General features: G+C 36.4%; 1 protein-coding gene across 7 annotated transcripts in view; it reads left to right on the top strand.

The window, feature by feature from the left end:
- Satb1 (SATB homeobox 1) overlaps positions 1-13,033 on the top strand; it is a 95,596-nt gene extending 82,563 nt beyond the window's left edge. For 6 of the 7 annotated variants that reach the window (XM_063256992.1, XM_013143980.3, XM_063256991.1 and 3 more), the window contains 2 exons: positions 6,824-7,027; positions 9,247-13,033. In XM_063256992.1, coding sequence (XP_063113062.1) covers positions 6,824-7,027; positions 9,247-9,765 — 723 coding nt within the window. In that variant the 3' untranslated portion in view covers positions 9,766-13,033. The remainder of the gene's footprint in view (positions 1-6,823; positions 7,028-9,246) is intronic. The other variant, XM_063256993.1, reaches the window with a different exon arrangement.
- Positions 13,034-14,054: the final 1,021 nt, after the last annotated feature.

Raw genomic sequence — 14,054 nt, 5'->3', positions numbered from 1 at the left:
TTATTTTTTATGCTAATAATAAATCTGCAGAAACACTGCTAGAGTTATTTAACCTTTTACTAACAAGTGACAAAATTTATTCCAATGAGAAATTTCTGGAAACCCATTTCCTATTAAATCCCCAATATAGAAACCCACAGAGTTCTGGCTTAAATATCCAGTCCTTTAAATAAATCAAAGAATCTGAGGAGAGTTTATAAACAGTATAGGAGTTTAAAGCAATAACAATTTGGTGGGGATGTAGCTCAGTAGTAAAGTCCTTCCTAGCATTTGTAAGGCCCTAGGTTCACTTCCTAATGCCAAAAAAAGATAACAATTTAAAACATTTCTATTAGCTTTTCTTCTTTGTAGAAAATACAAGTATTAGAAACCATACTTTGAAAAAGAATGTATTAGGAGATACAAGGACATATATATACACACACATGCTTTTTAAACTGTTTCTCTTTAAGACCCATCTTTCAATAGAGTATTAGATGTAATGTGTTACTTTAAGAAAGGAAATTGCATTTATTGGTATGTCTCTGTTCAAATTCATTTCCCATGTTTTCTTTAATAAGACCAGTGTTAACTTAGCAGGAAAAGTTAGTTGTAATGCCCACTGAGATTTCTTCCACTTTATACAAAGTAGAAGTTATTAAACTGGAGAGAAAGATTAATGCATTTCCTACTAATTCCATAGAAAGGAACATGTATCTTTATTAATGTTAATGGTGGGGGCCTCTCATTATGTTATAGAATAATCAACTTTCGCAAAGGTTTTCCTTCTGAAGAACTTCATAACATTAAAGGTTGATACGTTAGGTAAAGAACAATATCGTAAGACAAGTGTTTTTATTACAGAACATGATGGGATCATTTTTATTAGATTATATGATTTGAATGTGGAAGAAGAGAAAGTACATCACGTCATGTCTTCATTTTTAATGCCTTTAATCAAATAATAACCTTCTGGAAAATAGTTAATTTTAAGCATTTGGAAAGATCAGTACCACTTTGCCACCAAAAAAATGGCCTAGATAGTGAAATTTGATGTATTTAAAGTATAATTTCACCCTTTTAACCTAGTAAATAATTTTAAATGCTTTGGTACTGTTTTGCCAGTGTTTTGTTTCTCACCATTCTGAGTGTCAGGATTCTTAATGAAAAAGGATTGAAAGCTGGATTCTGAAGCACTCAGGCCTCACACCCAGAAGTGGGCTTGTTCTTCCATGAGGTCTGGACCGCCTAAAGGCTCCCCCCTAATAATATGTTTAAATGCTACATTTCAGGTGCAATATGTATAAAATATAAAAGATGGGAAAATGGCACCCTTCGATTGTGTAAAAGGGGTGGTTTAAAACCTCGTTAGTCACTACATCTTCTGTGATATTGTTAAACAGTTATGCTAAAGGTGAGGGATTCGGTAACTGACAATTAGAACCCATTTTCCCTTGGTTTATAGAACACTGATACAAAATTACCCTTGAGTGCCGACAGCTTTGTAAATAAAAAAAAATTCCCTCTATTAGCATGTTTGTGGGCAGATTAAAAACTATCTTCATTAGCATAAGTAACACTTACAGATTCTTTTAAAAGTAGAAAATTATTTGCTGAATAATAAATTGCTAGCTTTATGGTTAGTTGTTGAAAATGTACTCATTCAAAATGCCTAGTGTGGTTCAGTCTACAATACTGAATTTTTGTCATAAGTACTATTTAATGGATTATGTACTTAATCCTTGTTCCTACTACTTGCAAAAATGTAATTCATGCTTTCCACTAAAATGTTTGTATCAAATACTTTCCTATTTAGGTTGATTTCTTTTAATATCATATATTATTATACTAGATATCCTAGAGATTGGAACAAAATACTCCTGCAAATAACACATAAAAGATGAGGATGAGGGGGAATAAATAGTCTATATAAAATGTTGTGCTTTTTAGAACTCAAATTACCATTCTGTTTTTTAAAATGTGTTTTTCCTTCTCAGTTGCAGCCAGAATTGTCATTTTCTTTCTGTTTTAATAGCTTAGTTTTAAAATGTATGTGTGCATAATGATGATGTATACATATATGTATATTGCATTAGATGACTTTCCACCTCAGAGAATATTAACGTCTATTTCCCCTGGAAGACTGGTTGTCTTGCAGCTCTGTCACAGACTGGCTTGTAGGAGTTTCTCTATATGTGTGAGAGGCTTCATGGATACAGCAAAATGCTAAAGGACCTTACTTCCCTAATTCGATTAAAATCACTATGCACCCCTTATCTGATCAAATGGTAGAAGCGAATTGACTGGAATTAACTATTCTAAAAAGAGTAGGTTGGAAACCAGAGATTGAGTTTGGTTGGAAATTAACAGCTGAGAGATGAAGGTGCCAGGATTTTTATTTAAATGTGGTACAACAAGATTCTGTCAGTAAAGCGCATCATTAGAATATTGAGTTTAGAGCTGCTAATTTTTCCTTCAAAATGAACATACAGTCATGTGTTTCATGGACCATAATAAATTGCCATTGTGTTGTCATTGAGTTTGTTTTCCTTTTTCCGTACTAGTTTGGCAGTCGCTCTGCATTTTCTCCTTTCCTTTTTTTTTTTTTTTGGTCTCACAGTTCCTTACTAGAGCCCTAACTATAGCCAGTCAAAGAAGCATGCTATTTATTTCAGTCTTAGGGTTAGCATCGTTTGCGTCACTTTCTTGCTTACGGTAGCAAGACATTTGCAGATGGTTCTTGGTTACTGTAAAGTACATAACAGTATTTCCTTTGTGGCAGATGGATTTAAGACTTTTAGTTCTCAATAAATGTAGGTTTACAATACATAACTTTACAGGATTTGTGTTGTATATAACAGGTTTGAACATATTATCTCAGAATTCATCTGCATGGCATTTTCAGCTTATTCAGGGTCCATGCCAGTTTTTTTAAGTAATAGAGAGAGGGCTGTGATTGATAGCAACAGCTCAAGGCGTGATTTTGAATAAAAACAAAGGGTTTAGAACAGAAGGTGTCAAATTAAACTTTGTCAGTTTGAAAAGTAGTAACATCCTGAAAGTTTTACTAATTTATTTACATGTGGCTACTGTTTATATTTTGCCCTCTTTATATGCAGTGTAACATTGCTTGGCAAATTCACTACACTTAAACCTTAGGTTGTTCCTTGTACCATTTTAGTTTTCTGAGAATGGTCTTGTTATTTTAAGGCTATTCAAGACAGTTCAAGACAGTCGTGATGTAATTTAATTTTCAAAGTAGTTCCCTACTCTTCCTGCGTGTGATTTTAAAGTACATCAAGTCCCAGTGACTTCTCTTAAAAATAATGATGTTCACATTTTGTAGCAAAGTACGTATTTCACTCCCCATAGTTCTTATCCCAAGTAAATCTATAGTTACCCTTTTAACTCTGGCACGGTGCTTTGGGGAATTACTTTTATTGGTTAGATACTGCAGATGTTCTGACCTCTGCATTGTCTTTCTGAGTTTATTTGCTTTAAAGATACTTACAGAAAATTGACTTAAAAGATAATGGGGAATTAGCATTTGGTATTTTTAGTCATTTCCTGTATATCAGAGTAATTACTTATCATCATTAATAGTCACAATTGGTAGGATTTGAAATAGACAATTGCAAGGTGCTTAGTATTAAACTGAAGTACTCTTTTGCCAGTGCAAATTGGGAATGAAACAGTTTATTCCAAGCTGACAAAGAACTAATGTGTGAAAATACTTGTTCTCCGTTATTTCTAAAGAGATATGCCTATCAAGCCAAGCACCCCCATCCCGACTTTGGTTTTTTGAAATATCCTTGTAGAACTAACAGTTCCCAGCTGCACCGTTAAAATTTTTTTCTAAGAAGCATCTGATTTCAGTCTCTTAAAATCATCGTATCTCTTGAAAGACTAGCAGAGACATGCTTCAACTTGTAATTCATCAAATTATTTTTAGATAAGGAATTAGAAGTATTATTTAAGGGCAGAGGTTAATAGCAAGCTACTGAAAATGTTATGTTAGTCATGGGCAATTAATAAAAATAAGAATTTGTCTTATAAGTATAGAGATGCAAAAGTGACAATATAAGCAAAATATTTGTCGAATGAGTCAGGGCTCTTTTTCTGAAATATTTGTTAAACCAGCATGAGTATGATTGTTTAGGAATTAGCTGTCATTATTAACCATTTTAAAAGAACTAATGATTTTCTTTTCCAAAGAACATCTGTGATCCACATGTTTTTTCACATACATCCAAGTGTTAACTGGTCTCTACATTACTTTTAAAATTCTCTAAAGGATGTGAAAAAATTATTAAAAATTTTCAGTTCTCTCCACGAAGCTTTTCTTATGTGAATCGTTCTTCATTTAACTTTTAACAATTTTTAGTTACAACCATTTATTTCTAAAAAAAATTTTGTAGAAGCTCAATGTTTAGCATTTATTGCAATAGTAGAATACCAAATAAGTTTAAAAATCCTTTCTGCTCTGTACTTGATGAACCTTCTAACTTCTCTTGAAACATAAATAAAATTACATGATTTGCTGTGTTGTGGCATATAGGAATTCCATCAGTTGTCACAGCCAAAGGATGCAGAGAAGGGGGAAAGAGAAAGTACCCTTTACCACCGTTAATATTCAAGTCTACAGGAAGAGCTGTATCTAAAACCTGCACAGCAATAAAATTTAGAAGTATAACAAAATAGCCTAGATGTATGAAAATATATTTTCATTGCTTAATCCAGATAGCAAATATTTACCCATAAAAGCTAAATAAATGTCTCCAGGGCACCATATGCAGGTGCTTCAAATATTCAAATACTATTAAGTAGATAATGCTATTTTCACATAAATTGAGTTTATTTACAATTTTCTGGGGATAAGCATAGAATTGCTGTGGTTAGAAGAGAAGCCTGCTAGATGACATTGTCATCACAATGATTAAAAGCAATTTTTTTATTTAGCTGATATTGTTTCAGAAAAATCTTAATTTTATGGCCTGCTCTCTTCACCTTAAATAGTACTTTCAGTGGCATTGAATGAATGCGTTATGATATGACCATGCCCATATATGTATTTAATTAAAAGACTTGTTGATTGGAGTCTCATAACACTCTTAGAAAAATTAGTAGATCTCCTAAGTTTTAGCAGCAGTTTCTATTAGCTGGTTAGCAGTTGGGAATGTTTTGTGTCAGTCTCCATGTTTTCTTTTATAATCTCTCAACTTTGCCATTTTGTGGAGAACAGACCTGGATTTTTTTCATTGTCTATACAATCAGAAGAATATTCTAGTGGTTCCTTTGGAGGAAGAAAGAAAATTCATGTCATTCTTTGGTCTCATCACCCAGTAATTAATATTTAAATAAATTATATCTATATATATTATATATATTATATATAAATATATATATCTATAGATATATACATTAGATCTTAAGATGATACAGTTGAAGACACTAACTACTCTGTCTATTCACATCAAATTAACTTACTGCAATGTCCAAGAAAACTCTTTATCTTAGGTCAGGTTCCCTAAGATCAGACCCCTGGATAGGGAATTCGGTCCTTATGATTTGATGAGGGAGAAAGGATCACGAGAAGGAGAATACAGTCAGATGAGTACAGCCAGTAAGAATACAGCCTGAGATGAAGACTAGGTCTAGAATGATGGGGAAGGAAGCGAAAGAACGATGGGGTGACTATCTCTAGAGACCGACCTGCAGACAGAGTGAGTTGCTCACTTAGGATGGTTGTACACTAGGGCTAGCCTTCACTGACCATGCTGGGATTAGGGAAGGGAACCCAGGAAGAAGCAGAGCAGCTTCCGAGTGGTCTGTAGGGAAGGCAGCCCTGTGATATTTTTCCATAGCAGAGCACAGCTCATAGCTGTTAGCAGGAAGCACACCAACCAAGGGGTGACTGCCTTGGCCAGTGAATACCTGGATGGGAAACCTTCCTTTTTCTTCTGGACTGTGTGTGTCCGTCATGGCAACCGGAATGAAGGTTTGAGAGGGTGTCTGAAAAATATGCTTCCTTGATCACTCAGTTGTCAAGAATCCTAGGATCACAATTTGGGGCTTAGGATGTTTTAGAGAGGTTCAGATTTGGCATTCATTGGACATTTCCTTCTCTTTTAACCCAGGAAACCTATTAAAATTCTTACCTCATAAATCCTGTGCTCATTTTGCAGCAAGCAAAAAAGCCGAACTCCCAAGTTTTCTTTTGAAAACTCTTCCTTGGAGATGATTTTTAAATTTAGTTGATATTCATTCAGGTAAATGGCCATTCTTCCGATGCTTCTGATGATTGTGTTGCCTAAACAGAACATTGTTTTTGCTCACACCATTGCACATGTCCCTCTTCCTCTTACACACACACACACACACTATAAATGCAAGTTTTCATGCAGTTCTTTTTTTCTGTTGCAAAAAGTATACAATTAGAAAAGCCTTTTAGAAAAGTTTGTTTCTACAGTCTGTTCTACCTCTTATATACCTTCTGTGTTCTTATGTGGCCACCATCAGAGAAGAAAGTTTGGCACAAGTAAAAGTACACGTCTTTGCTCTTCTCCTGTTCCACATCCGTGGTTAGTATTCTCATATCTGGAGTATGAAAAACAATGTTTTTCCTTCAGGGTATAAATCAGCACACTCAGACATGCTGCCTGCTTTCTAGACAGCCATTGCTCTCCTTTCTAACAGATTAAAAGAAAAACTTTTAACGCAAATTGGAATGTTGTAAGCATACAGAAAAGTTAACTTAGAGGGGCTTTCCTGCTTAGCTCCTAGGGAACAATGCCAGCCCCAACCTCATAAACATGGACTGACCTATCATCCCTTTATCCCAAAGGGATGGTTGTGTGAGCTGTTACGCTGGAAAGAAGATCCTTCTCCTGAAAACAGGACCCTGTGGGAGAACCTGTCCATGATCCGGAGGTTCCTCAGTCTTCCTCAGCCAGAGCGGGACGCCATTTATGAACAGGAAAGCAATGCTGTGCATCACCATGGTGACAGGCCGCCCCACATCATCCATGTTCCAGCGGAGCAGCTTCAGGTTGGTTTACCCTGGCCAACTCAATAAATGTAGCACTAAGTAGATAAAGTTTTCAACTTAGCGGGAAGTTAGCGTTTCTCTCCTTCCCACCAGGCTAAAAGTAGGCTTTTTAGTGAAAGGTAACAATGTGCTACCATCTTGCTCAGGGGAATAAAAGGAAAATCAACATACCTTTCGCAGCATGAGTACTGTGTGTTTTTCCCCAGCCCTAAAGTGGCAGAAACTCTTTTCCTGCACTTCTTGTTTGGCAAGTATATTTGTCAGTGTTGGGATTTGTCTGTGAATGCCTAGAAATTTTTTTTTGTTTTCAAAAAGTGAAACTTAAAACATCACCTATTTCAGTACCATACTACTCCCAGGGAGAGAAATTATTGCTGTTGTGTAGAGGAAGTTTGTAGAATCACAGTGTTACACCTTGGGTTCTGTCTGAAGAGGGGAGGAAAACCTAACGACTCCTGCTTTAAACTCTTCCACTCTCCCTTGAGCTTATAGCATCTCCCTGTGCCCCCAAGTGCAGCTGGGGAGCGAGTCACATCTGTTTGTCTTTCCTTGAGAGCCCTTCTCCCCCATGCTTGGGAAAGGAGCGTCTAGAGGCCTTCACTTACCAGGTCCGCTGACTCCTATACCATAGCTTGGTGCTGATCCTTAGGTGAGCAGGCACATTACCTACGCCAACAAGAAAGGAAGACCAGGGTAGGAAAAAGATCTGCTCCTTGGTGAGCATTTTTCAGACATGCACAGATGTGCATTAACCAATGCTGTGGCCAGAGACCCGTGTGCTAGCAGATCTAGCCTTGTGCTTAAAGTGTCCTGTCAAGGGGTATGTCTCCATCTGTCTCCTGAGGGACCGTCCTGAGAATACATTGCTGGATTATGGACCAGTCAGTTCGTTGGGAACTCCTGTGGCCTTGGTAGCTTAGAAGGCATGTTCCAATTGAATGTGAGCTGCGTGACTTATTTGTGTCAAATCAAAGGGATGTAGGGATGTATTTAGCTTTCTCCTTCCTGAGCCATTAAAATACTACTCTTTGTTCAGTCACCTGCATTATTTCTTGGTATTGCTGTGGAAAATACATAAATAAACACACAAACACACACACACCATCCCACACACATGTCTCTGTCCTCCCCCTTGAGTTCATATTAAAGATAAAACAAATTGGAATAGAGAATCCTTGAGGATATCAAGCACTAAAATAATCGTGAAAGCCTGAAAACCTTACTGTTCTAGCAAAAAACAAAGAAGACAAAGATATATGTTAAATAACAAAAATAGTACTTGTTTGGAAATGTAAATTGTTTTTAATAAAATTGCTTCTTAGCAGGATAAAAGAAAATGCTGAGGCATAGTACAAATGTAATATTTTGCCACATACTCAGATTGATTTACTTTGCTGATAAGAATTACAGATATCGAGTATATAGTAGATGGCTGTGTCACATTTGTTATGTATAATTGTATATAGAAATTACGGCACACACACATACTAATTATGAGACAGTGTATACACTAAATTTAAATCCTAATCACATCTGAGTTTACTGTAGACAAAACAATTTGCTAGCCGTCTTTTGGACTGAACCTTTATTTTTGGTTAAGAAAAATACATGAAAGTCAGCCTAGTGCAATTTGAAAAGGAATTGTGCATATTTAATTGGAAGTGTCTGATAGAAAATTCACAGTGTGCTGGACTTGTAAGCCACAGAGCTAAACAAGAGCAGGTGCTTCTCTTCTGTTCCTGCTCTATGTTTTAGCTATCTGATGAAAGGGGGCAAAATATGAGTTTCTTTCCCCACCACTCTGTAGCTCACCTTTCTACAGTGTCTTTGAAATACTTGTTTCTCAATCTTTGCTTCAAATCTTTGTTAATTATTTACATCATAGTTTGCTTCGCTGTCTTTGTCTTTGATGCGTATCTCCCGAAGAAGTTTCTGGGTTGCATTTCCAGAGCGCTGAGTTTTCTCCTCATGTGCTGATGCTGATAAGCAGGCACAGTAGCTCCTGAAAGCTGTACTAATTTGTGTGTCGCCACTTTGTGTCATTTTGATTTTTTCCTAAATGCTGCGGGCCACTTCAGTGGCCTGACTTTTTAACCCTGAGTCTGTGCTCCCATTAAAGAAGCTACTGTATACATGGGCTCATAAGTACATGTTTTCCAATTCTAGATGGCTTTGTGCATGATGCCAGAGCAGAGATCTGATTGCTTGTTTCTTTTCAGCAGCAGCAGCAACAGCAACAGCAGCAGCAGCAGCAACCACCGGCCCCTCCGCAGCCGCAGCCGCAGCCGCAGCCGCAGGCACAGGCGGGCCCCCGGCTCCCCCCACGGCAGCCCACCGTGGCCTCCCCCGCGGAGTCAGATGAGGAGAACCGACAGAAGTCCCGGCCACGAACCAAAATTTCAGTGGAAGCCCTGGGCATCCTCCAGAGCTTCATCCAAGATGTGGGCCTGTACCCAGACGAGGAAGCTATCCAGACTCTGTCAGCCCAGCTCGACCTCCCCAAGTACACCATCATCAAGTTCTTCCAGAACCAGCGGTACTATCTCAAGCACCATGGCAAACTGAAGGACAACTCCGGGCTGGAAGTGGATGTGGCAGAATATAAAGAAGAGGAGTTGCTTAAGGATTTAGAAGAGAGCGTCCTAGATAAAAATGCTAACACCCTTTTTTCAGTGAAACTAGAGGAAGAGCTCTCGGTGGAAGGAAACACAGACATTGATGCTGATTTGAAAGACTGAGATAAAAGTATTATTTTCATTCAACAGTGCCACTGGTATTTACTAATAAAATGAAAGTCCACCTTGTATTTGTTCAAACTATCTTTGTTGTTCATGGTTTGGCCAATGAATCTTCAGAAACTTGCACAAACAGAACAGCTGGGAAAGGATAGTACAGACTGCACTAAATGTTTTACTCTGTCTTATAAACTGGTTGGCAGTCCCAGGTGAAGCAGCGAGGATTGTTTGGTATTAAAGTTTGTGTTCAAGGGGTACAAGGTGTGTACCCCATAAGCATGATACCAGAGATTTTTTTTTTAAATATTCTGGAGCCTCAAATAAGCATTATAACTTCTGTGATTATCATTTCCTGTCCTTCAATTATTTCTGTAACACTTCACACTGACCTTTAAAAACTCGCCCCTTATTTTAAAAAAGAAAAAAAAGAGTTTGTTACTCTATTGTATGTTACAAAAGAACTGTAGACTGTGGAATGCAGTTTAAAGATGACATATGCCAACAAATGCCTTGTATTATATGGCACTGCCGGAAGTCAAATTTGTTTTTATTTTGGGAATAAAGGTTCACTGTCATTTTTTTTCGTTCTCATTGTTATGTGATTTTTTTTAAAGAAAAAAAAGGAAAAAATGTGAAACACAGTTTAGTCCTCATTATTTATTTGTAGATTCTGCAGCGTCATGTTGTAATTAATTTTTTGGAAGTTTCCGTTAAATGCAATATTGCTTCTCTTGTTACCATACTGATTCTTTTCTATTTATAAATGTATTTTGATGGGCAGTAAAACAAAGTGTCTTAAAAGTTTTAAATAGAGAAAATGTGCTTTACACAGTTGCCTATAAAAAGTGCTCTATGTTATCCAAGCAATTCATACTGTAAGCTTCACTCTTATTGTTGTATGCAATTTTTACTATCATGCAAATAAGCTTAGGTAAATAAACTAATAGATCACCTTAGAAAATTATGCAATTAATGTGAAAATAATCGATGTTTGCAACGTGTCTTCCTTTGGTTTACAATCAATTTTAAAGCTACATCTGTATAAAATTTCTGTATAAAGGTGTATTTCTTTTTTATGAGTTTATGGCTATGAAAACACCAGCTATTTTGTTACAGCTGGTTGTTTTTATAAGTGTACCACAATTTTCTTTCTGCAGAAATGTTCTGAATAGGAGTGGTTATTGACTGTAACTACACAATTAAAACTGTTTGTATGGTATGACATAGTAGGGTTTGTCTGCTTATGTGAAGTAACTGACCCAAGTCAAAGGGTGGCCCTCATTTAGGTGCATGTTAATACTTGAAGCTATTTTACTGCTTTTAAAAAGAACAACTGAAAAGTCACTTGGAATACTGTAAATTTAAATCACAAACACATGCTCATTTTTTAATAGGTGTGAAATTTTACAGTGATAACTTGTTTGGGGGTAACATTTTGCTTAATAAACAGAGATAGGACAATGAAGACTCCAACAAAAGCATAAATCTAGTCTTCAGTAGTTACTTAGAAATGGTTCATCTGCATTTATTTCACAATCCTTCAAGTATGGCAACACTTCCGTAAGCTAAGGCGTATTTTAAAGGTCATTAAATAGTAACAAAATAGGTGGGAAATGTGTGTTAAAACCTTTTAGGGAGCATTGTTTTTCTTTTAAGAAGAGAAAGTAACTCAGTTCACTGCATATGTCATAACTATAAGAACTACATGAAGAAAATAACAGCTGGAATTTCATCACAGTCTTTAAAATTCTTGCGAGGTAAACATCACAAAGGATTTGGGCCAGTGGTGCAGTTCTTGATGTTTCTCATTTGTGTTTTCTCTCTACCTTTCCTTCCTCGTCCCGCAGCTCCCTCGGTGGTAGGGGTGTCTGGATTCTGGAGACCTGGATGGGGTTCTGCAGTTGCCCTTTCTTGTTTTGCACCATTTCCACAGGCCCCTGTGAGCTCGTTAGTATGTAAGTGGGCACCTTTAACATTGAGCTTTTACTTAGGAAGCTCAAATTGGATCATTGAGAACTCTCAATAAATCTTTAAAATTTCATTTACTTTTGAAGCACAGCTCAGCTACACTGAAGGCCGCTGGTTTGTTGCAAACTACTTGGATCCTTTTTATGAGAAAACTGTAAAATTTTTTTGCTAGAGTTCAGAAGAGTAATCTTTTGAGCCAAAGGAATTTGAATTAAGAAAATAGCAACCAAATTTCACATTAAACTAGAATGCATCTTCTTTCCCCTAAATTCAAGAGAAGAGGCTTAGATTAGCATCAAGTCGAATTGATGTCCACTTGTAACCAGTGCAACATTCAATGTAAGTTATCAAATAGGAAGTTTAATAAATTTTTGGAAGAAATAGGATTGCAAGTACAATTTCACGTTTTTAATAGGCTGAATTCTTTTTGAAATGTTTTCAATGAAATAAAGACATTTTGATTTAAAATTAGCTACTTAGGTAATTTTTTAAGATTTTAAAGTCAGCCAAGTTTTTGCTTACTAGTGTAAAAGTACATGTTAAACAACGATGGTCATGAGCAAGACTGATCAAAATTGAACAGGATTTTCAGGGAAGACAGCAGGTTTCAGAAAACATGTCCAAATGGTCCTTTTCCCCCAGTGTCACTTTTTGGCCTTGCCAACCTTCTTGTTTGTTGCCCATGACTATGGCAAAATCCCTTTAATAAGCTTCATTGTGTCCAGGGATTCTGGAGACTTAAAAGTTGGGCCTATGACATAGTGCTTCGTGCTGTTCAAGACCTTAGCAGAGTCAGGTAGTTTACGGGTAATATGCAACCTTGTGCATCTGAATCTGTCATGGATTCCTTCACTCAGCACTTTGCCACTAATTTGTATTACACTCTGTGGCCATATAATACTTGCACATTATGCAAAAAATAATGTTGGTAGTATCTTCTTGCCACACAATATGCAGAGTTGACACATAACCTTTGAAAACCAAGGTTACTAATACGTGTGCCCTAGCTGTGTGGCACTTGATAACAAAGGCTGTACATATTATATATAAGATGTGTATTGAGTAGCATTTAGTCTTCAGGATTTCTGAGCTTGAATAGTTTTCTTTTCCTAAGTAGTAGTAACTGTACTTAACTGTGTTTACTTAAATACATAGCTTGAGTAGAAAACATTTAAATGGATCAGTAAAAATGAGAACCCCATACATTCCATTATAAATCCTGCACTATTACCTATTGTTAACATCTGGCTGATATTAAGGTCCTTGATTGTCACAATATTTTTAATAAATGAGATATTCTGAACTGCCTGGTGATATTTTCGAAGAGAGCAATTAAAATGTGTACACCATATAATAATAGTGACAAAAGTGGGACTATTGTGTTAAGGCAAGCCAGAAATTTGCATGATAGTGTGGAGACCAACAGAAGTCCAAAGTGTTAGTCATCTAAAATACAAGTATTGACAATAGAATCTACCTTACAAATATATATATTTTTTACTCTTTAAGGGGAAATGTGGACTGGATGTTTCTTCTGAGGCAATTCTTTTAATGTAAATAATAAGTAGTTGCATGTCTTCACAAAAGCCAAACTACAATCTATTATGCACATTTTGATAAAATATAAAATATCCTTATTAAATGTGGAAGGTGAATGTTTAGAGTACTATTCCTGTTCAACCATAACATGTTAATAAAAACATCTTCGAATCTAAATGTCTAAAAGAAGATCAACATTTTTAAGCCTTTCTTACATTACCCTACTCATCTGGAACACATATATATTCCAAACTCAGCTTTATCAAATGAAAGCTCGCTCTCAAAATTCAGTCACAGTTCCTTGCCTTGGACCCTTGCTTTGGGGTAAGGCACCATCTTTCAGTTACTTTCAGCTGCTTAGGGACCTACCATGCTCAAAGTACTGACTTTAACTGAAGGTGTGGTTGATGAAGCAATGCAGTAGAGCAGTATATTGATTGCCTTGCAAAATAAACATTTTCAGAGCAACTCTAAAGTGACATTTTGCCCAAAGTTAAATGTTGAGTATTATTTTACTATTGAATCATAAATGTATTCAAATGTTTTCATTAGTCACTGAGTTTTAGTTCACACCTTTACACCTTCAAAAAAAGAATGATGTCCCACATGCTGCTCTAATGTTCCACTCATGAAAGAACCAATTGTATTTGCTTAATGAGAATGCTGGAGAAAGTTTTGAGTATTTAAACATGTCTACTAATTCACTGCGTATGCAGTAATTGATACAAATGAGCATTTGTCTGGAGTGCAAACCTGTTGGGCAGCATCTCTGTGGAAACAAGTTT

The sequence above is a fragment of the Cavia porcellus genome, unplaced genomic scaffold (genome assembly GCF_034190915.1).
Source record: "Cavia porcellus strain 051 isolate PalLab524CR breed Dunkin Hartley unplaced genomic scaffold, mCavPor4.1 scaffold_10, whole genome shotgun sequence".
Classification (NCBI taxonomy): Eukaryota; Metazoa; Chordata; class Mammalia; order Rodentia; family Caviidae; genus Cavia; species Cavia porcellus.
Note: the sequence above shows the minus strand (reverse complement) of the source record. Positions and strands in the feature narration are given on the sequence as shown.